This window comes from Schistocerca piceifrons, chromosome 3, assembly GCF_021461385.2.
Source record: "Schistocerca piceifrons isolate TAMUIC-IGC-003096 chromosome 3, iqSchPice1.1, whole genome shotgun sequence".
Lineage (NCBI taxonomy): Eukaryota > Metazoa > Arthropoda > Insecta > Orthoptera > Acrididae > Schistocerca > Schistocerca piceifrons.
The window spans coordinates 190,520,642-190,545,908 of NC_060140.1; the positions used below are offsets into that span (position 1 = coordinate 190,520,642).

The following is a 25,267-nucleotide window of genomic DNA, read 5'->3' on the forward strand; positions in this document are numbered from 1 at the left end:
GGCCAGAAACAGAAGGAAATGAACGTGCCTGATGTAGCTATGTTGCCCGTGACAGCACTCCTGTTGTAAACCTTTATACTCACTGGTTCGTTGTTCAGTTTCATTGCAGCAGTTATTTGTCGGAAACTCTTTATGGCACACTTATTCGCCCTGCCACGCAAAAAATTGTGTCCGATTCTTGGTTTTATTTGAAGGGAAACAGAGAGCTGGAAGTCGAGTCATCTCCATCGCCGCTGAAAAAACTTTACATAAAGAAATCGAAAGAGCGCCCCTTGCTGAAGGAGTCTGTTGAAAAATCTTTTACTTTTCGCATACAAAATTAAAACCACAGATCTTGGACTAGCATGTTTTTCGTTGTGCAGTAGTTCTAAAACAACTGCTTACAACACTTCAAAGTCAAGTAACTCACAACGCGTTGTTAGAAGAATGTGCAGTGAGTTATGTGCGAGAAATGCAACTGCAAATGTGAGGAAAGCAGTAACAAAGTCTGAAATAGAAATCTTTTTTCCGATATGCGCCCGGTCCCCAACCAAAGCCTTTAGAAATTTTCTCTAGTCATCTGCTAGGAATTTTTGAATGCCATTCCATCCTCTACTTTCAAGGCGTCATCAAGTCGCGTCCACGCTGACTGCGTCGCGTCAGACACATTCCTTCTGTTTTCAGTACACCAAAGGAAGCGCTCAGTTCGCGCGCACTCAGTTTGGCCGTGGCTACATCGCACTGCGCAGAGCTGTAGATTCAGGGAGTTGTGTTGTTTACTGCCAGATGCAAATGGCATCGTTTTCACAGCGGCGGCTGACAAATTCACCTTAGTTCAGCCAGTTTGCTCGAAATATTAATAAATCATGTACACAAAACTCTCTCGTAATAACTCCTGAAGCTATCCAGAACGTACAGAAAGAAGCGATCAAGAGGACGTAAATTTCTAGGTATATTTGCAAATGAGGCCATTTCATTGTTCATTTGGGGAATATTATGGCACCATACCTAATTATTTACAGTAAATTTAAAAACGGAGATAGAAGAGTGTGTGTGTGTGTGTGTGTGTGTGTGTTTGTGTGTGTGTGTATTGCAAATTTAATAACGTAGGTTGAACAATGGATTGGCCTCATTTACAAATATACCAACACACCAACAGCTTGTAACCCATGACAGCTCGAGACTATATGTAGATCTTTTAATAATATAAATATTATAATTATCTGCATATTTTTAAACAATAATCAATGTATTAGTCTAACCTGTACTTAGTTATAGCATTTAACAGATATCATCTGAACTGCCAAATGAACAATAACTTGCCTAACTCAAAAGCTAAATAGAGCCTCCCAAATAAAACGAACTGTTTGTATCCCCTGTTAGCCTGATGTTAAATACACCTGTTTATATTATTAAGAGTATATCAATCTGCATATCTTTAATTATGTATCATGTAATATCTCAGCATTACTAACAATTAGTGGAAACATGTAAGTAAAAGATCTAAGTTTAACAAACCCACACCTCTACGACATCCAAAATTTAGTTCTCCTTCTCGCCATCCTTTCGTCCTCTTATTTCTAAATTCCAGTCAAAATTGTTATTTACGTATAATATTATCACTGTTGGCAACATATTATCGCACTTGAGATTTGCGATACGAGAACCAAATTTAGCTACGTAAACGTGACGGAAAATAATTTGTATACCACTTGAAATATTTACTCCAACGTTTGTACTTATCAGCTCAACCACAGATCTCCACAATACTTTAAAATTTACCGGGTGATCAAAAAGACAGTATAAATTTGAAAACTGAATAAATCATGGAATAATGTAGATAGAGAGGTACAAATTGACACACATGCTTGGAATGACATGGGGTTTTATTAGAACCAAAAAAATACAAAATTTCAAAAAATGTCCGACAGATGGCGCTTCATCTGATCAGAATAGCAATAATTAGCATAACAAAGTAAGACAAAGCAAAGATGATGTTCTTCACAGGAAATGCTCAATATGTCCACCATCATTCCTCAAAAATAGCTGTAGTCGAGGAACAATGTTGTGAACAGCACTGTAAAGCATGTCCGGAGTTATGGTGAGGCATTGGCGTTAGATGTTGTCTTTCAGCATCCCTAGAGATGTCGGTCGATCACGATATACTTGCGACTTCAGATAACCCCAAAGCCAATAATCGCACGGACTGAGGTCTGAGGACCTGGGAGGCCAAGCATGACTAAAGTGGCGGCTGAGCACACGATCATCACCAAATGACGCGCGCAAGAGATCTTTTACGCGTCTAGCAATATGGGGTGGAGCGCCATCCTGCATAAACATCGTATGTTCCAGGTTGGGGATGATGCGATTCTGTAACATATCGGCGTACCTCTCACCCGTCACGGTAGCAGTTACAAAACAAGAATCACGCATTTCCTCGAAGAAAAAAGGCCCGATAACGGTAGCTGTAGTAAATCCAACCCATACCGTGACTTTCTCGTCGTGCAATGGAGTTTCCACGGCAGTTCTAAGATTTTCGGTAGCCCAAATCCTGCAGTTGTGGGCGTTGACAGCGCCATCAGTCGGACATTTTGTGAACACTGCTTTTTTTTGTTCTAATAAAACCCCATGTCATTCCAAGTATGTGTGTCAATTTTTACCTCTCTATCTACATTATTCCGTGGTTTATTAAGTTTTCAAATTTATACTGACTTTTTGATCACCCGGTAGGTTGAACAATGGATTGGCCCCATTTACAAATATACCAACAGCTTGTAACCCATGTCAGCTCGAGACTCTATCTAAATCATTTAATAGTATAAATATTATACTTAGTTATAGCATTTAACAGATATCATCTGAACTGCCAAATGAACAATAACTTGCTTAACTAACAAAGCTAAATAGACACACCATAATAAAACGAACAGTCTGTACCCCATGTTAGCCTGATGTTAAATACACCTGTTTATATTACTAAGAGTATATCAATCTGCCTATCTTTAATCCTGTATCATGTATTATCTCAGCATTTACTCACAATTAGTTGAAACATGTAAGAAAAAGATTTAAGTTTAACAAACCCACACCTCTAGGATATCCAAAATTTAGTTCTCCTTCTCGCCATCCTTTCGTCCTCTATCTCTAAATTCCAGCCAAAATTGTTATTTACGTATAATATTACCACTGTTGGCGAAAAATTATTGCACTTGAGATTTGCGATACGAGAACGAAATGTATCTACGTAAACTTGACAAAAAATAATTTGTATACCACTTGAAATATTTACTCCAACGTTTGTACTGATCAGCTAAACCAAATATCTCCACAATACTTGAAAATTTACTTTGAAACAATAGTGTTGTTTTGCTATATGTTCTTTGTACTTCGAAATAATGTTAGTTTTACTGTATGTTCTTTGCACCTACTAGTTTCCTGACACCATCTTTGTCTACATAGCTTGACAGTTCATATGTGATGTATTGCGACAGAGAAAGGAGTCTACCTGTGGAGGTATTCTGTTTTTCACATTTACATTTCAAACCATGTTCTGAAATAGTGTTTTGTTTCTCCACGGCCCCGAAGTCTTAACACAACACACACAAAACACACACAACAACAACAAAACACAAACACACACACACACACACACACACACACACACACACACACACACACGCACGCACGACACAACACACCCCTGATGGAGGTTTAAAGCACTTCGAAATATCGAATGTGTCAGAATATAAAACGTATTAAAGCCAAAGGGTTCCAGTACCTTTAATTTTTTGAGTTTTACAGTCTTTATAATTTCGAAATGCCCATTTTTCTGAGGATACCATTGGGCACATAACTTAAATTTACCTGACTTACTTTTTTATCATTTGGTGTTGATTCTGTACAGCACGATGTAAGTTACATATTATTTCTGTACTTATATTGCACGTTTTCATCTCCGACTACGTAAAATATTTAGATGGCTATCATATTATTCATTAACAAGCACTTCCAGGTCCACTTGAATGTGGTTTTATGTAAAGGCCGAACCGGGTCGCAGACATAACGAAACTGTTGTTATTAACTGGAGCAGCTTTTCTTAACTACTCGCAGAATAGCTAAATCTGAGTGACTGGGAGGGGTTTGAACGCTAGTCCAGTATCACAGCACATCGACACGAACCCACTCGTTCTAGTATTATCAACAGACATACTACGAGCAGGGAGAAATTACAATCCACACGTTTATATCTTAGAATCTTTGCTGTTGTGGCTGTGTCTTGCTGTCGTACCATTTAATCTTACTTTATTCACAGGCAGAACTTGCATTTTTACTGATTATGCTACTATTACGTCCAGCAGGTAATATCAGTAAATAATAAAGAACGTTCTCCTGAAAATTTCAAACTATTTTTCCACACATGTGCTTGCTCTGAACATTCAGAAAACACGGCACATCTCCCTCGCCCTTTTGTCGCACGATATCCTGCGAACCATGGATGACTACTGTTCAAAACAAGTTGCTTGTTTTGAACAGTAGTGCTACTGACAACATGACTCGTGCATATGCTGTTATTTACATATATTTGGCGATGCTGGTGCTAAATCTGCATTGAACATTCAACGATGCTACTATGGCTGCAGTACATTAGGACACTTTTTATAAAACACAGATCTGAAGATGGTCATTATAGACCCAAACCAGTAATCTGTGAACAAAACGTTTGCGACCATAGACGTAAATTAAAGGAAATTTATTCTATATACATGTCACTGTTTTATTCGAGACAATGTCGGAGCTTGTGAAACAAGTACATCGATTAATTTAGTATACGTACGAACGACAGTAAATACTTTTTCACAGCGTGTTTGAAGTCTTGTGCCCAACACAGAACATCCATACAATGGTAATAAAGTCATGACCATAAAAATTTAGACAGTGAAATATTGTATAGCACAAATGCAAGTAAACAAAGTGTATGCAACTGTCTAGTGCCATATATCTCATATCTACTACGACTTCCGCACTTCTGTTACAAAGTTCTCGTTCGTCGTCTATCGTGCTGAGGAGTAGCTAGAAACAAAATTCGTGATCACTTGAACAGTTGAAGACGCGAAGACTGGTGGAACAAACAAAGTTTTGTACGGGCATTAACCACCGAATTTACGTAGGAAATGGCTAACTAGAATCGGAGACCCGCAATACATCAATGGTTGTAGCAGAGCATGATATGTCCGTCTAAAGAGCAATCCAAATCTGAAAGAGACAAGGTCAAACTCTAAACACACGTATGTCGTGTTGAACAGTGCTTCGCAGACTATATAAGCGCAACTAAGAATCCTTATCGCGCCAGTAGTCACGCCTCGCTCAGGTTTAGATTGCGCCCTCCAGGGCGCCGTGAGATAACTGGCTGGCTCGTCATACCGAGTATCTCTGATAGCGTGTCCGTCTAGATATTCGCGCTGAGCGGGAAATATCAACCGATTCAGATCCTAAACCATGAATATGAACGTACTAATATGACGAGAACTTTTGTCAGAGACATGGGTTTGACTCAAGTCCTACATTAAGCGCGCAGTAAAAGTTACAGCCTCTCACAAGGTAACTAAAGTAAAGGCGGTAATTCAAAATTGCTAAACGTGCATCACAAAAGTGGAAAGCGGTATCGCTGTCGTACATTGTATGGTGCTAAGAAAACGTTGCAGTAAACACCATACCTGTATGTACTAAACTCTAGTTTTATATTGTATGACCATTCCCTATCAAGATGTCTCAAGTTGTTGAATATATTACGTAAAATGGAAATTCCGCATCGCAACGTCCTCAGATTTAGTGGTAAGATGGGCCAGTGGATAGCCCGTCAGAAACTGGACACAGACCATGCGAGAAAACAGTAAGAAAGTGTATTGAACTGTGAAAAAATGAAGCAAAATAGAAAAGTGAGCGGTCCAAGCTCATTATATGCAACACCGAGCGAACTGGAACAGCCACGGCGTCGTGGTTACGAGGTCACTGTGTTGGATTGCAGGGCGGAATATCTGTGTTCAAATCTCCCTGATGACCCTTTTTTTCACAAGATTGTGAACTATCCGTACGGTAATTGACGTGTCTGTTAGCTGTATTCAGATGTGTGTGTATGCCGTTGTGTAACGTCTGTTTGCAACAGCAAGGTTTAAGGACCTACAATGAAAGTTGATTCCGACATCCTGTGTGTTTTCACCGGAACTCGACGTTCGGATCCCATGATTACAAGAGGATGAGGCGCTAAACATATTTACAGTACCTCGTATTTGTTCCACAAAAGTACCACCTGTTAAGTCTTGCGTTCCGTTTTGGAAGGTCTGACTCTTAAATTTCTCTGTTGTAGCATAATTCACACCCGTTTATTTGTTGTTGCCATTTCTGTGAAATGTCTATGCGGCACCTCACCTTCTCTCACTATTCATAGTATTTGCTTGCGACGGCAATAAATTGTAACCACATGACTCATATTCTGTAACCATTGTATAGTATGACAGTTGCCAAAACTGCAGAAAGGGGAGAGGCACTTCAGTGACCGTACGGACAGTTCATAATTTTGTGAAAAAAAAAAGAGTGGGGAGCACGAGGGAGATTTGAATACGGATCTGCCGCTTCGTTTTTCCAAGTCGCTCGATGTTGCACATCTTCAACTCGGACCGTTCATTTTTTTACAGTTCAGTTCAGTACACCTTCTTCCTGTTTTCATCCTTGATCTGTGTTCAGCTTTTGAAGCGCCATCTTACCATTAAATCTAAGGGCTCTGCGTTGGGAAGTTTCCCTTCTTAGGTATGCAAGAACACTGTGTGACAAAAAAGGTAAGACCCAGAGAAGGAGGAGGAAACGAAATGAAACTTCATGGGTTGTGAGCGTACGCGATGTTATTTCAGTGATCACAAACTAGATTCAAATTTATAAGGAACTTCGCAGTGAGAGCCCACTTATCAGTACGGCATAGCCTGGACGCATGCACTGATTCGCCTGGGGTGTCATTTTAGCTGTTGTATCGACTCCTGTGATAAGCTGACCTACAACTGTCGTAACTGGTCCTTGATATCCTGAATAAATCAGAGACGGAGTTGACGTCCGAGCCGGTCCCATAAATTTTCTATTGGGGACAGATCTGGGGAACTTTCTGGCCACTCTATACCCCTCAGCATTACGCAGACAGTTCACAGAAATGCGTACCATGGGTGGATGGGCATTGTCCTGCTGAAAAACGAAACCACGGTAATGATGCACGAGAGGTAAACACAAGATTGTGTGTTGTGCCACCAAAGTTCCTTCAGTCACTGACAACGTTGACTTGAAGTCATGTCTGTAGCTCCACACACAAGGACGACAGGAATAACACCGCTGCTCCTCTCCAAAACACTTCAAGAATGAGACTTTTCGCCAGGTCATACCGAACTCGCTGGTGATGCTCATCCGGGGCAGTGCTGAACCGTGGTCCATTGCTGAATACTATGCGACGCAATTTCTCTACATCTACATCCATGCTCCGCAAGCCACCTTCTATTCCAGTCTCGTATTGTTCGTGGAAAGAAAGATTGTCGGTATGCCTCTGTGTGGGCTCTAATCTCTCTGATGTTATCCTCATGGTCTCTTCGCGAGATATACATAGGAGAGAGCAATAAATATACTGCTTGACTCCTCGGAGAAGGTATGTTCTCGAAACTTCAACAAAAGCCCGTACCGAGATACTGAGCGTCTCTCCTGCAGAGTCTTCCACTGGAGTGTATCTATCACCTCCGTGACACTATGGCGATTACTAAATGATCCTGTAACGAAGCGCGCTGCTCTCCGTTGCATCTTCTCTATCTCTTCTATCAACCCTATCTGGTACAGATCCCACACTGCTGAGCAGTATTCAAGCAGTGGGCGAACAAGCGTACTGTATCCTACTTCCTTTGTTTTCGGATTGCATTTCCTTAGGATTCTTCCAATGAATCTCAGTCTGGCATCTGCTTTACCGACTATCAACTTTATATGATCATTCCATTTTAAATCACTCCTAATGCGTACTCCCAGATAATTTATGGAATTAACTGCTTCCAGTTGCTGACCTGCTAAATTGTAGCTAAATGATAAGGGATCTTTCTTTCTATGTATTCGCAGCACATTCCACTTGTCTACATTGTGATTCAATTGCCATTCCCTGCACCATGCGTCAATTCGTTGCAGATCCTCTTGCATTTCAGCACAATTTTCCATTGTTACAAACTCTCGATATACTACAGCATCATCCTCAAAAAGCCTCAGTGAACTTCTGATGTTATCCACAAGGTCATTTATGAATATTGTGAATAGCAACGGTCCTACGACACTCCCCTGCGGCACACCTGAAATCACTCTTACTTCGGAAGACTTCTCTCCATTATGAATGACATGCTGCGTTTAACTAAGGCGCAACATAGTGAGGGATAAATTTTAGACAGGGCAGGCGAAAGGCACTATGCTGCTCATCCGCTTATAGTCACACAAATTGGTAGTGTGAACTTTCATTAATAAATCGTTGCTTAATGGTGTTGCCATCCGTTTTGGCACATAGCTGTTCCCTGACCCTATCAGGACCATGACGAATCTGTATAGTTGGTGTTTGCAATCAAGATCCACACGTGGCATCTTAGTTTCTCCCACCGAACATAGTGTCCGAATAATGTATGGGAATGCAACCCAGTGATGTCTACGACTTCACCCGGTTGCATTCTCGTAGCTTATTTGAGCAAGACACTTCATAACAGCAACTACTCCGATGATATACGGTTCTCTTCCTGTCATAGTTACATGTTCGACACCAAATGAATTTGGGGTACATGACAATCTCCTACGACAATCACATAAAAATTCTGAAATTCAGGTATGGTAGTGTCTCTCCTGTGACCCTCTTTCACCTACTTTCATCGCACATCGTCAACACATGCGAAACAGAACGTTACACGATCATCCTCCTGCAAAGGCTCAGTGCGGACAGGCCGACACAATGCTTTATGCAGACGAAATGGTAACACAGTAAAGCCATCGGCACACGGGACTAGGCAGCTAACGTTGATGTGCACGCAGATGGGATGGTCAACGGCACGAGACCAGCACCGTCGCATACGGGACGATGTGGTTAGCGTGATCTTGCTCTCTCAGCGCTCTCCAGCGACAGTTGTCGGCTTCATTAGGCTGGAAAAAAATACAGTTCGTTCACGAAAATGGACGCGAATTAAATTTCTACGTTAGCTCTATTACAAAGCACATTTTCTCACTGGGCCATAAGCTGGTGGTGGTGGTGTTCTGCTTGTGGTATACATAAATAAAAACCTCAGTATCCATGAATATGTAATAAGACAAGGAGACATATATCTCAGGATCAGTAAGGACATCAGCCCGTACAAACTAGAGATGGGTCGTTCGCGAACTAACGGGTCCAAAGGAACGGTTCACCAAGATAAAGGATGAACGAGGAACGAATTCTAAGGAACGGTCTTTCATAGTCGCGGCTTTCTACTTATAGTTCCCGGGAACGGGAAACGGTCGGTCTCGTTCCCGCAGTGGCAGCCGGCCGCTGTGGCCAAGCGTTTCTAGGCGCTTCAGTCCGGAACCGCGCTGCTGCTACGGTCGCAGGTTCGAATCCTGCCTCGGGCATGGATGTGTGTGATGTCCTTAGGTTAGTTAGGTTTAAGTAGTTCTAAGTCTAGGGGACTGATGACCTCAGATGTTAAGTCCCATAGTGCTCAGAGCCATTTGAACCCGCAACGGCACGTCCGCCGGTCTCGTTCGAGCCTCGGCCCCGTTCCCGTCTGTCTCTGTCTCCTTCGGCCGGACTCGTCCTCCTTCGCTCGTCGCAATTGCACTGCCGACTGCTCATAGTTACTTGAGTATCCAGTTACTTGAGTATCCAGTTCGTTTCGTTCGCTGCGCACACCCATTCTAGATCTGTTTCAAACCTCTTTTGAACTCTGGACTTCTGGTTCTTTCCGTATTCTATTCAGCGTCCACGACCGGTAATTAAAATGTACTTCATAATTGCGTAAATTACATAAAAAGTACGTGATATGTAATACATGCATCTTTTCATGTAACAAAAGCGCATATCAGCTTCATTATTTCGATAAACAGCAAAAGCCATAGTTATAAAAAGGCAAGTTTTTTTCAGTATTACACACGCAAAGAAAGTCGGCACGCCACACACGTGTCGCCCTTCTCCTCTTTTTTTGATCCATGGTAAAACAGCATGTTCATTGTTATGGAAGGCAGACCCGCTTACAACCGAATGAAGCCCGCTCTCCATAACAGAGTTTCTGGTGTCACATTTTGTAAAGAGAATGCGATAACTCCTACAATATTATTTCAGTGGTACAGGGTGGCGCACGAAAAATCGGCCCCGAGTACTAGACTGCTCATTGTAGTCCACCAATCGTCATCTGTTGTTTCGAAGTTTTTGTTTGCATTAGCTTATTTGTTATTCCTTTAATGCCTAATTATTACATGTTTATCCATTCTTTTCGTAGCGGTCAACAAATAGTGCGTAATTGCCGAGCAGTCTGTACTCGGAGCCGGTTTTTCGTGCGCCACCTATTATTTCACTGAGACCAGCCACATAATGCTACAGTTGGCTACACGAGATGTTTTGCAGAAGCACGAAAATTACTTCTACAAGTGTATGAGAATTCTGTAATGAATAAAAACTCTGTACTCCAGGGGGGGAAGCAAGTGCCCCCTCTTGGCGCCTTTCGTCTTCAGTTATGTATGCTATTAATTTTCAATTTTTCTTAAGAACCATATACCATGCACAAATGAACGGTGAACGAGTAAAAACGAACGATTTCCAGAAAAAGAGCGATCGCCAGTGAACCAGTTCCCAAGGATGAACGAGTTTGCCTGTCTAGTACAAACTCATTCCTGACAGAGAACGCACTTGCATTTCCATAACATTAAGTATCATAGATATTATTTCTATTAATTTCGTAATAAAGTCCCGCAACGTTTTGGAAAACGCGAAGGTGAATGAAAATATTAGGTAGAACAGGACTCGAATCCTTTACAGACCCCATCTGTGCCCTGTAACATGGTGCCTCTACACACTACCTTAGGCTGCAGTTTCGTTGTAATAGATTTTGGATTTTATCTTAGAGTCTTCTATGGGCTTTGATCGCCGATATGTTATTAATGCATATTTAATTATAACAAATCCTACCAATAACGACAAGTTTTTCGTGAATCATTAATGTGCCGATGCCTTACAGCCGCTTACTCTGATACCACGCGAGTTGCAACGCGGTAATAACCGAATATGAAAATTCTTTAACCACCAATATGACTTTTCCCGTAGTTTTATCTCAACAAATCGTACCTTTAAAAATTCGTTCTTGAAAAATTCAATCTGCTGGTGCTTAGAAACAGCACATATTCATGGTTTGTAATGTGTAACGTAAATCCCATCGAATATGGGCTTCTATTTAAAGATGGCTTGCTTTCTGCAGGCCTCAAGATTTCTGCGAGGCGCGCGAGAAGCCAGGCTGTTGCCCGTACGTCATAGTCCGTGGCACTGCAGATCTTACCAGCGCAGGCAGCGAGTAACTATTTCAGACGAGTTTAACAATTCTTGACTGCTCGTTTAAATGTGTGCAGGCTCTCTTTTTCAAATGGTTCAAATGGCTCCGAGCACTATGGGACTTAACATATGAGGTCATCAGTCCCCTAGAACTTAGAACTACTTAAACCTAAATAACCTAGGCACATTACACACATCCATGCCCGAGGCAGGATTCGAACCTGCGACCGTAGCGGTCGCGCGGTTCCAGACTGAAGCGCCTAGAACCGTTCGGCCACACCGGCCGGCACCAATTTAGTACTGCAGGGAAGCGTGGGGGGTAAAAATCGTAGAGGAAGACTAAGAGATGAATGCATTAAGCAGATTCAGAAGGACGTATGTTGCAGTAGTTATTCCGAGATGAAGAGGCACTCGTAGTGGCATTCGTACGTAAACATAAAAACTCGTTATATCCTCTTCAGTCTTGGAGGCTTTCTTTTTCAGGCCGCGTACGCAGCTGAACCTCTTCTGACTTGTGGTGTCATATATGATACACATCGTGGCTGCCACAGTTCACGTGTTTGTCGTCGTGAGCGCCGTGAGTCGGCAGCACTGACTGCAGACTTCGGATTCTGCAACCGCACAGCATGTCTAGCAGAAATAAAAGTAAAGACATTTGTTCTAATTACAAGTGTTTCCACAGGTTATCATAACTTATTAAACGTCTACAGTCATTTCTCAGTGAATAGTTAACTATAAATTAATGCTATAACTGATTTATAAGCTTTAAACGTTTGGGTATCAAGTCTGATACCTCGGGACTCACTGCCGACTTTGTTTACGTTAAAGGAAGTGGAGTAATGTCTTTTTCCACCTGATTCCCAGGCTTGACTGCCATGTTCAGAACACCAGGTCACTATTCCGGGGCCTTCCGTTGTGACCGAGCGGTTCTAGGCGCTTCAGTCTGGAACCGCGCGACCGCTTCGGTCGCAGGATCGAATCCTGCCTCGAGCATGGATGTGTGTGATGTCCTTAGGTGAGCTAGGTTTAAGTAGTTCTACGTTCTAGGGGACTTATGACCTCGGATAGTGCTCCCATAGTGCTCAGAGCCATTTCAACCAACTATGCCGGGCAGAAGGTTGCAGAGGCCTTAACTTTACACGGTGTGAGCAGTGGAAATTGCTTCCTTACTTCACTACTGACAGGAATTGCTTTATAACATTCCGCAAGGACAAGTTAACTTAATACTGATCCATGTGATAATACCAAGAAAAGCAACTATACTTCGAAAAATTTTGCAATGATCATTTTGTATAAATATTTTGAACTGTTTACTTATAATTGTTGAAAGTTTCGAGACCAAAAGTGTATTTTGGACCTTCCCTGAAATCTACAGCAGATCGAGGAATGTGTGCTATGTATATGACTTTTTTTTTAATATAGCAACATGAAGTTCTAAAGTTGTGTGTATAATTGTCCCGCTTAAGTCCTGAGGTATCGTATATACCACCGACAAAAAATTCACTGTTTCAAAAATATTTTGAGTGTCACTCGTTGTTAACTAGCACTACAAAGCAATTAACTCAATAGTCGCTCACCTGTACTTTTAATATGTGCTCGGTACTCAATAGCATATATTACACAGCACGTTGCTCTGCTGGGATTGATTCGACACTACACCAGTAATGTTATAATGAATATGAAATCACAGACCTGTGTATAAGTACATCCAAAAAGGCTGATGGTGTGAATTTACGAGTATATGAGTACACACTCGAAAATTGCAAACGGCCGAAATCGGCTGATCGTGTTATAAATGACAGCCGGGGTGGAAAATGGAATTGCTGTTCAATTACCATTTAATTGCCTCTAGCGTCTCTGTCACTCTTCCGCATTAGCTATACCTACCTGTTCAGATTCTAGCAGCGTTCCCCTGAATTCGTTCGATGTCTGCTATCATGGCTCTTTGATAAGCACTTAAGTCTCAAGAACAATACTCTAAAATTGATCGCACTAGCGTCTTGTATGCTGTTTCTTCTACAGATTCACGGAGGTTTCCCGCCACCCTTCCAAGTCTGCATTTCGCCTATCATAATAATTATTGCACGTAGGGTCTGGTGGTCTAGCGCTGCAGGCACGGTATCTAAGCGTGTTCGGTCAAAGGGCTGGCCCCCGTTTGTGAAAAAAGAAAGTTGAGTAAGTATTAGACTATGAACTCTGAGAGGCGTCGTTTGACGTCCGCCCACACAATAACGAACAAAATGAAAAAATTGGCGAAGCGCATGCCTGGGAACCAACAGATAAAAGGGTCGAAAGCAGGTTGGTCCACGGATTTTTCAATCTGCTTATTAACCTAGCGTTCACCTCTGAATTATGAAAAAAATTCGTCAGGTTCGAATTCCACTTTACACTGTAGGTCCCCTTTCCTCTGTTGGAAGACGGGGGAAGGTTAGGGACACACAAGTCGCCGAAGTCGCGTCCAATGGAATGACCTCCATCAGGCTATTTAGCCACACTAAATTATTGTTATTACTTTGCGTGATCGCTTCAGTTCATGTATCTTCTTAGTATTACCCCTAAATATGTATGCAATGTGACTTGTTTCACATCTTCATTATTGATCTTTTAGTCTGATACTAACGATATCTTATTCTGTGTTATACACAGGTTTTGCATGTATCCGCATTTAATGAGAACAGCCATTCATTACACAGACTAGAAATGTCGTCCAAACCTTCATAGATTTGTTATGATCGTTCAAGGACGTTACCTTGCCGTAGATAAAGGCATCAGCGAAAAGCTGACCACTGTAAGAAAATCATGATTGTATGTAACGTTGACAATATGGACGTCAATTTCACAGTTTTACTAACCGCATGTTCAACTGTCGTTAAGGTGATCCAACTTGATACATTTTAGCAGACGCAGCTCCACAAAATTTCCAGTGCAATCACAGGAAATTTAGCACCACTAATGCTAGTTTACAATTACATTAACTTTGCCGTGAGCTCCGATAATTAAGCCCGTGGACAATAACAGTCGATTTACTGTTAACATGCGCACGCACAGTGTGGAACGATTAAAGTACGCTGATGGGCAAGCGCCCTCAATCAAATTCGCGTCAGACATCGCACGAAGAGTGGTAAAGTGCGTGACGAATATGTAGCATTAGAAGAGGTGTATATGGCGCGCAACACGAGTCTCCTCGGTAATAGAGGTGCTATAAATACTTGAACTGCAATGAATAACCTAACGTTGAGTATTAGTGGTTTTTATAATAACGGTTACCTGTACTGGGCAGTGTTTTTAGTAACTGCATACACTGCATGAAATCTATTTACTTAAACACGTAATCTGTTTCTCGCTATGTGACCACATATACATGGTGATGCAACTAATACAGAGCACATGAAATACATCCAGAATAATAAATATTTCAAGATGCGGTTTTTTCAAGTTATCGCGGACAATACAGTGAATTTCCTAATGTTGGCAAGTAATTTTTATCGTATGTAGTCCCCGAACTATGGCACAGGCTTCGTTCTTTTCTAATGGAACTATATAACTTTTTCTATGGTATTCCAAAGAAGCTTCTCGAAGAACTTCAACGACATAATATGTATGTGATATGGTCAAATAGTGTCAAGATAACAGAGCCGCAAACCACTGTCTTGCCGTCCGAAGAAGGCTTTCCACAAACGTCTGCCGTATTATACCGAACGTATGTAAGGTAAGATTCGTGTGTTTATCATCACTGCTGTTATACAAAGATCTCAAAACGTTGACCTTGAGCGTTGCTACACGCTGTAAACTGACTCTGGAGAAATAATACTGCATGCTGAATTTCATCTTGAGTTAAAGTCAGCACGGCCTGTCTTATAAGAGAGGAGTCGTCGGTGTGTCCTAACAAATCTCGAGTTTTTATTTTTGCCACAGATAAAAGTGTAGAAGCATTAATTTTGGCTAATGTGTAGATTATTTTGCGTTTCCTGAACTACCATTCCAACGCTCTCGAAATGTTGCCTTAAGAGGGTCTGTCATACGTGCGGAAACACATCAAGCCTACAAACTTAAAATCACCTTCATGTTCGTGTACGGTAGAGGAACGTGAAGAACTGACGGACGTCATACGAATTACTCTCCGCAACACACCGTACGTCACGAAGCATAATACTAATGAAGATGACATCCACAAGCCACTATGCAGTAGGTGGTAGTGGGTACTTACTACCGATCATCACTATTTTCCGTTGCAGTCCTTTTACGCACAGAACGAGGGGAAAATGTACGATGATTCGCTATTGTCCGATAAACTATCGCACTGTTGCTCGAATATCTTTTCTCTAAACAACGCCTCCCTTCCTAAGATTCGAATTTATTACAATTAATACTGTCCGCACTCTAGCAAAACATTGTTATGGGACAGCTGGATAATTGTGACACCGGATAATCGTACGCATTCAGTATTTGGAACTGTAAACATGATGATTTCCGACTAGTGCCTCCTGCTTCTGATTCCTGTAAGTAACAAACAGGAACAAGGAGACATGCACCTTTTGAGCTGCGGAATGTGTCTGGGGCACATAAAATAAGACAGAAAATAGGAAGATGAGTTATATAGTCATTACAGGAGAGTGAGGCAATTAGGCTTAGCGGACAAAACGATGCACGTTAACATTTCAAACTGTGAGAGCTAGTCTTATCTGACAGGTGTTGCCATCTGGTGTTCGGTTGTACAAATAAGCATACAGAATGCGGGACGTTACTTGCCAGTTCTCGGCGCAAGAAGCAAGAGTGTATTCTTTATTTCTTTTAATAGTTGATGCCTAGTTTCTAAGAGGCAAGCCATGGTTTGTTACATTAAAATAAAAGTTCCTGTTGTTATGCCTATCTCTAGACATTAACACTCAACATTTTGTAAGTATTATTTCTCTTAAACAAAGCGCGAGTGTGGAAAGAGGGTTTCATACAGGCCTCGCTTGTTGGGGTAGTTTGACGCACAGAGGTCAAGTGCGTTATTTTATCCCACTTCAGTTTTACGCTAATGAAAGTAGATAGCTAAATGAACTACGTAAATGTATATGAAATGAATGTCAAAATAACATAGTGCATCATTTTTATAAGAATGGGTTCCTCTGTTCGGGTTCCGAGGACGTACACCGATAAAACAGAGAAAGCTTCTTGGACGGCGGTGAATTAAGAAATGCCGTCTGTGCTGTTCGTAATGGAACGTCTATTAAAAACAGGGCCACCCAGCACTACATACCAGAGGCAAAGATCTGTGCGTAAGTCCGCGTCACGTTGGAAGGCGACCCAATTTTCAGCCGTTGTGCGCATCCCGCTTCACTAGTCACTGGCAGCCAATAATATTCATTCTCTTTCCAAGCGAGTAGCAAAGAGTTACACCCACACAGAGAGAACCTCGCTCCTACATGGGGCGTCTTCGTGGACTCTAGTGGATGGATGGGAGAAGGTAAGGGCTGCAAATGGGGAGGCCAATGGCCAAGAAAGTTCCGTACACCACAGTGATATGTGTGGGAATACCAGTATTCAAGAGGAAAAGGTCAAGTTGTGTCGGTAGGTTTCTGAGGTCTTTATCGTGTGGCCAATGATCATGGTTCCACCAAACAAAGAATTATGGGTGTTGAAAGCACCCAAGATTAGGAAAGGTGGAGGGACCTGAGAAACGAATGCAAGCAATACGTTCTGAAACACTTCACCATTGCGATGGTGCAGATGGTAATATCCTGAAATGCCCTTATCCGAAGAGCCACAACCTCCACAGGTGTATTAAGAGGCATGAGTTCGCCATGTAGTGTGTCCAGATAATATGTGCAGACTCCGTCTGATGCCCTGTCATTGGTAGCACGATTCTTATAGTATCCCTGATATCCATGAAGTGCTGGAGCCAGTATTGCTGGAAACCAGCTATCCTGAAGGGCAATGCAGAAGGCAGGAGAAACGCTTAAAAGACGGCTTAGAACAGTCTGGTGGTGGAAAAAACCGTTAGCACTGAAGAATAATATTGTCTATGTACTGCAGTGTTCTGAAGGGACCAAGGAGGCAGGTTTTGGCCTAGGATCACCTGCTACAGCTGGTTGAGGGGTTATGGCATCAATATACATAAATTGTAAGATCTGCTGTATGGTGTGAATTGGGGCCTCACGGGCCACCATACTCTCTGCCTCTGTCACAGGAGTAGAATAGACGGGATCTGGTGGCATGGGAGGCACTGGGATGTCCTCCTCCTTGGAGGACTTTTTCTAATCTTCCCTCTCCTTAGAGGATTTCGAAGCTTGCGAGGGCTCCTCTGAATCAATGTCAAGTAAATATGATCATCATGAAGCCCTATGACAAACAGCATGTGGCTCCTTTAGCCACTGGCTGGTGTCCACTTGTATACCAGTGAAAGTGTCCCAAGGGACCTCTTCCTGGCGAGGAAAGTTATGGGAAGGTGCTATGTCTCTGGCTGGGAGGTGGGGAACAGTGTCCCTGCTGGGTGAGAAGCTACTGATCCCAAAGTAGACCTGGAGAAAGCAGCAAGAGAGGAGTGCCCAACCATCAGGGAAGCAGGCATGGTTCAGCGACAATGAAGGCCCACTGTAGGAGTTGTAATTAGGCGATGTCGTCGTCGTTGTAGCGTATGACACTGTTCTACATGCTGTGTGCAACTGCTCGTACATCTTCTTGGCCTCTTGATAAGTTACTTTGTCCTGTGTCTTGTATTTTGTATTTGTTTCTCTCTCTGGAAATAGTGCAAGCTGGTGAGCAGGAAGAATTGTGTCTTCCACAGTTGACACAGATGAGGGAGCTTCCCACAAGAAGCATTCGCATGCAACACACACACCCACAATCTACAGATTTACAGATTGGGCTAGCATTGCGATGCAAAGACATTTCAAACACTTTGAGCACTGCCTAGGAGGGGGAGGGGATACGATTTCACATAGCATCAGTATACAATCACCTTGACCTTTTCAGGCAATGCGGTGCTTGCTTCACCTTCGTGTCTTTCCGTCTTTGCACCCTTCTCTTTAATAAGGTAATACATCCAAAACCCTGCACGTTAGCCATCCATTCGCCGGTGGCAGAGAGGGGGGGGGGGGGGCGTTGTGAACCTTGTAATACTAAGATGAAGGTACCAGTAGCGACCTTATTGTCCGTCCGCCCCCTATTTACACGACAGAGAAACTGCACACCCCGTTGCTCCAAGTTGGAATGTAGCTCATCATCAGATTTAAGAGCAGTTCTTAGTTGAAAACGATGCCCTGAACCATTGTTTATGTGCAGTGATTGTCACCATTATGTCACTCAGCTTGTTACAAGCGAGCAGTGCCCGTGACTGGGCAGGAGATGCTGTTTTGATCAGAATGGAGCCACTTTTCCTTTTAGAGATACCAATTCCTTCCCCAAACTTGTCTTCTAAGTTCACCACAAAGACAGAGTTTTGTTCCCAAGAAGAAATTCCCACCAGTCCTTGTCCAAACCAAGTATTGCGGGGGTATTTCTCTGCTTGCTGCTTAGCTGTTAGTTCCCAGCACAGTGTAGCCAAGGAAGGTAACATTATAAACTCTTGTCTCTCTACATTAAAAGAGGACTACCCTTTCGTAGAGACTGCTGTGTCTGTATGGCCACCAGCGGTAGATAACTTGATCAACTTCATTTGCTGCTCATCTGCCATGGTGCCACGCACTCCGAACGGGGGCTCTCGCCATGGGCGCCACCCATCCTCAGCAACGGCCATCTGGCCAGTAATCCGTTGCTCGGAATCCCCGTACCCCAGTCACAATGAACACGAACTCCTTGGCAGAATTCAGCTCAGGCACCAACAGTGCGATCTCTGCGTGATCATCTTCCCAAGCCCCCTATTCCCCCCCCCCCCCCCCCCCCCCCCCGACGACAGGCTTGCTGGGTTTTGGGTGTATTACCTTATCAAATAGAAGAGTGCAACGATGGAAAGGCACAAAGGTGAAGCAAGCACCGCATTGGGCTACATTCCCTGCACGATCTGCACCTATGGAGCATTTTAAAAATTGATGGCATGTCAAACCCAACAACGGGGGCGTCAGCGAGATAAAGTGTCGAAACTTTCTCAGTATCAAACGCTGCACGAATCTAGTGTGGGTAGTTTGTGATCCGTAAGTTGACACTGCCTCAAGGCAATAACATAGCTCCAAACTTTAATATTTGACTTACCATTTAATGGGTTGATTTAACGAGGGGGTCTCAATAAGTAATTCAACACATCTTCTTTCTCGGCCAGTTTCGGATGGAAAAATGCGAAATTAGTTGTGGGACAAAGTGGAGTATTCCCGCTTCAGTCCCTCCGTGAAGTTCCGATAAGCGGCAGCGCTATACGTAGCGTTCAAAATGGTGTCTGTAACGAAGGTGCGTTCCAGACAGAGAGCTTTCAATGAATTTCTGTTAGTGGAAACCCAGAGCATCGCAGATATTCATACGCCCTTGCTGAACGTCTACAGAGACCTGGAAGTGAACAAAAGCACGATGAGTCGTCACGCATGGCGGCTGGTTGGTCACCCATCCAAAAGCCGGCCACGCCAAACAGCGCTTAACTTCGATGACCTCACGGGAACCGGTACAGGCCAGAGAACCGGGAGATTATGTTTCAAAATAGAGTTTTGTAGCCAAAAGTGTGTGGAATAACATGGTGTATGGAAAACCTGAATAAAACCAACAGGCTTTCAGAAAAAAATTGATGCATTACATATTTAATACCCTTCGTAAATTCTGTCAGTAATTATATTTAACTGAAAATAAAAATTTTGTTCCTCTCGGAAGCAACCTGGACGTCTAACAATATAGATCACAAACAATTTCGATGCGTTTTAATTTCTGTCCAGCAACTGTTGCACCTCATCTCTCTATTTCTTGTTGCAGTGTTTGTATTGTAGTGTATTTCTATAATTAGACCGTTTAATTTCGTTTTCTTAACATTTAAGCAGAATTTTTTTACAATTGTATTACATAAGTTTTCAAAGTTTAGTGACGTACCTCAGACATCAGAATATTAGTGAGATTACTGTTGTGGTACTATCAAAAGTAACTGTAAAAGATAGTCTGGAGTATGTGTGCGGTGTGTAAAAGGGATCGTTCGTTGTGTGTGCGCAGGTTCCTGAACAACAAGTTCGAGGACTCTTACACGCCGACGATAGAGGACTTCCACCGCAAGCTGTACCGCATCCGCGGAGAGGTGCACCAACTGGACATCCTCGACACGTCCGGCAACCACCCGTTCCCCGCCATGCGTCGCCTCTCCTTCCTCACAGGTAGGCAAACACGCGCGAAGCGGACACCTCTCAAGCAGCGTCTACTGCGTCACCCAGAGCTGGAGTCTTACGTACATCGTCTAGGCACGATAACCTGCATCTTTACGTCAGCCAGTACTTTTGTTGGTTGGTTTTGGGGTTTGATGAGGGCTAAACATCGAGGTCATCAGTCCCCTGTTCCAAACAGACATACTTGGAAAAGGCCTATACAGTAAAAGCGTAACCTCCGCAACCAGATGGAGGGAACACCAAGGGGTGCAGAGCTAAAATGAACACCGCAATAACGTAAAATAGAGGACACTTAAAAAGAGCAGAGCAAATAGTTGACTAGAGTAAAACAGACTACAGTGGTTGATGGATCAGGTAAAAGGTCAACCACTCAACTACAAACGAAGAACCTCCAGCTGGAAAGCGTTGATAGAGGTACCAACACAACTTGTTACCATAAAAGACACTATTTTGGTACCCACGTCACAATTAAAAGTCGATGGAGTGGGTGTAGCCTGAGAAATCGTGCGAGAGCGCCCACGCTAGAGTGAGTGGTAAGACCTAGCTGCACGGATAAAACGTAAAACTGAGACAGCTATAGAGGCATCATCGCCTAGAATTAAAGGAAGTGCAGCTGGTAAATTGAAGGACTGCCGCAAGGGGGCTAAAAGGGGGCAGTCGATCAGAAGATGGACCACTGTCAGTCCTGCATCACAGCGACACTTGGCCGGGTTCTCACGGCGAAGGAGATAGCTGTGGGTCAACCGCGTATGTCCAATTCGGAGACGGCAGAGAACAACTGAGTCCCTACGCGTGCTCCTCAAGGATGGTTCCATACGGCCATGGACGACTTTACCATGCGGAGCTTATTTGGCGCGTTCAAGACAGACCATTCAGAGCTCCAGACGTCGCGGACCTTGCGATATAGGGCTGACCGGAGGTCTCTTTTCCACGAGACCAAGCTCCAGGGGTGGCGAAGTGGTTGCCTGCTTGGCCAACCAATCGACACGTTCGTTTCCTGGAATGCCGATGTGGCCCGGGGTCCACGCAAACGTCGCTGAATGATCACACTCGGCGAGAGCAAAAACAGCATCTTGAATACCGCGCACCAAAGGGTCCCGAGAAAAAACACTGGTCGAGTGCTTGCAATCAACTCAGGGAGTAACTGCATATGACAAATTACTCCCCAGGGCAGGAGGAAAGGTGAGCGAGTGCACGATAAAGAGCAACCAGCTCCGCAGTGAAAACACTGCTCCCACAAGGCAGGGAATGCTGCTCAACGTAGTCGCCGTGGATGAAAGCAAACCCAGTGCGTCCATTGACCACAGAACCACCGGTCTAGACTACATCTGTATCGCGAAACGAGGCAAGAAGAGCCGTGAATTGTTGACGAAGACTGGCAGGTGGAACGGAGGACTTGGAGTCGCAGGACAAAACCAAGCAAAGCCGCAAGCGAGGGAGGGACCAAGCAGAGGTAGAAGGATGGAGGAAGGGGAAAGGACTGGAGTGACGAGAGAAGGGAACGAACGCGGATCGCAGTCGGGAGACCCGACCTAGGCCGCCGTCGTAGTACTTTTGTGTTGTTGTGTAAAGACAAACCTTATTTCTTTCCTCTTGTAATGTAGACCATAAGATACTTTCACGTAACAGAAATTTCATATGTATATCAAAGTAAGTTTACACGGACAACAAAAAATTGCATGTTGCTGTGCAAAATTGCCCTTCTCACTAACTGAAGCAACATCCAGACAATACTGCCAGCTAATGTTGCCCATCAATATTTGCGGCAAAACATTTCTGGGCAGAATTGATTAAACGGTCCCCACAGTATTGTTGCGAAATGGACGAAAGCGAAATGCTGGGAGTAACTACGGCTCTCTTGCATTTGCTTTCCAGAAAGAGAAAAGTTAGCAGGATAAAAAGAGAAATCGGGCGTTGTGAACGTGTTCTTTTTTAAAGTAAGCGAACTGCTGTCGAAACTTTAACTCGTGAACTTTTCCTGAATACACTTCCAGAATATTGAAACACGATTTAAATTTATCGTAAATGCAATTGGTCCAAGAACTGGTATGCCCAAAACCAGTATGAAAGACTGTACCAGCCGCAACCTGACTGGCTTCAACTTTGTTTTCTACTCCTCGCGATTAATGCACCAGTTTGATGTATAATACCTCTTATAAAGGACACATCTCATCGATACGACTCTGCAGCGCTTTGGTTTAAGGAGTCACGGAATCGAATGTCTATGTTAATATTTTATTGTCACCCATCGTACAATATTAGAACTATGAATTTCAATGCGAGAATTACGAATTTCATAAACACAATACACGTACGAACAGTCTTCTGAGAGTTTAAAACGGTAACGAAAACACCAATCACAACAATTACGGCTGGAACATTGCTGCCCATGCATATGAAAAGCACGTTATGATACTTAAAAACGCTTAGAAGACTTATCCTACGTAAAACAGAATTGTACCTCACTGTTGCAGGTCCTCTGCAATGACTGTACCAGCGGGATGATCCCCCCTCAGATTGCTTTCTTCCTATATACACTCAGACGAAAGAAGAAGCACCACGAAGGAATTATCCAAATAGGACAGAAATCTGTACATGTGAAGTGCATGAGAAGACAAACAAATGATTACAATTTCACAAAAATTGGATGATTTATTCAAGAGAAAGAGTTTCACAAATGAGCAACTCAGTAATGCGTTGGTCCACCTCTGGCCCTTATGCAAGCACTTATTCGGCTTGGCACTGATCAGAGTTCTTGGACGTTCTTCTGAGAGATCTCGTGCCAAATTCTGTTCACCTAGCACGTTAGACCGTCAAAATCCTGAGTTGGTAGGAGAGCACTGCCCATAACACTTCAGACGTTCTCAGTTGTGGAGAGACCCGGCGACCTTTCTGGCCAAGGTAGGATTTGGCAAGCACGAAGACAAGCAGTAGAAACTCTCGCCATGTACGGGAGGTCATTATCTTGCTGAAATGTAAGCGCAGAATGGCTTAGCCGCTGACGAAACTTCCAGGCTGTATGGCCGCGGTCAAAAAAACTTCCTGTTCCTGACGTTTCGTCCAGAGCTATGCCTGACATCTTCGGAGGTGCTCCTGACGACGCTGAGTCGGATAGCGACGTAACTACTGTGCAAAGTGGGCGTGGTCGAGTTTACACGTGATTAGCAGAGAGAATCTTTGTCAGACTTAAAACTTAACTATCGATTGTCACCTGTCAAGCATAAAAACTTATCAATCGATTCTGCTGAGCCACTGTCCACATATCATTAAGTTTCATGGCTCCTTCTTTACTGTTATAATTATCACTATGCTTATGTATTTCGATAGCTTCTCTACATAGTCGCGGTTAACTGTCATAAACAAAATTTTATCCATGATAATCGCTTAAATTTGTTCTCAAATATCGAACGTTCATCGGTTCTTCGCTTACGTTTAAATGCAAATTATACTCTTCATACAGCATAGCAGCAGATGTACGATGAATAGAAAAAGTACTACGTATTGTTGTTGTTACAATGAGCTATCTTATCAGTAAATCTTCACAATGTTTGCCCGCAACTAACGTTGTTCCATTTATAATACGAATTCTTCCACATGTATTGTTTTCTGCTGTTTCCATATTTCATCAAAACAAATAACTGATATTCCACATTATGTAATTCAGCGGTGATCATTGCCCATCATTGAGAGATGAACCACAGATAGCTAGCGGGAGTAACCGTAAGTTCGTAATATTAACGGTAACTTTTGTCGTGATCCCACCGCCCCCTGCTGCACAACAAGGAGACTGAAGGACTGAGTGCATAACATTACAAAAATCCCAGCTTCTATACATTCATGAAGATTTCAAATCTTTAAATAAAATAACACCAATATTCACCTGTGAATTACACTACTGGCAATTAAAATTGCTACACAAAGAAGAAATGCAGATGCTAAACGGGTATTCAAAGGACAAATATATTACACTAAAACTGGCATGTGATTACATTTTAACGCAATTTGGGTGCATAGGTCCTGAGAAATCAGTACCCAGAACAACCACCTCTGGCCGTAATAACGGCCTTGATTCGCCTGAGCATTGAGTCGAACAGAGCTTGGTTGGCGTGTACAGGTACAGCTGCCCATGCAGCTTCACCACGATACCAAAGTTCATTAAGAGCAGTGACAGGCGTATTGTGACGAGCCAGTTGCTCGGCCACCACTGACCAGACGTTTTCAATTGGTGAGAGATCTGGAGAATGTGCTGGCCAGGGCAGCAGTCGAACATTTTCTGTATCCAGAAAGGCCCCTACAGGACCTGCAACATGCGGTCGTGCATTATCCTCCTGAAATGTAGGGTTTCGCAGGGATCGAACGAAGGGTAGAGCCACGGGTCGTAACACATCTGAAATGTAACGTTCACTGTTGAAAGTGCCATCAATGCGAACAAGAGGTGACCGAGACGTGTAACCAA

At 43.1% G+C, this 25,267-nt stretch overlaps 2 protein-coding genes across 6 annotated transcripts in view; one reads left to right on the plus strand and one right to left on the minus strand.

Annotated features, from left to right (window-relative positions):
• LOC124788013 (calcium uptake protein 3, mitochondrial-like) overlaps window positions 1-25,267 on the minus strand; it is a 580,087-nt gene that overhangs the window by 137,124 nt on the left and 417,696 nt on the right. The gene's annotated exons all lie outside the window — the stretch shown is intronic.
• Window positions 1-25,267, plus strand: part of LOC124788507 (GTP-binding protein Rhes) — a 677,045-nt gene that overhangs the window by 49,893 nt on the left and 601,885 nt on the right. The window contains exon 2 of the mRNA XM_047255776.1: window positions 20,645-20,802. Coding sequence (XP_047111732.1) covers window positions 20,645-20,802 — 158 coding nt within the window. The remainder of the gene's footprint in view (window positions 1-20,644; window positions 20,803-25,267) is intronic.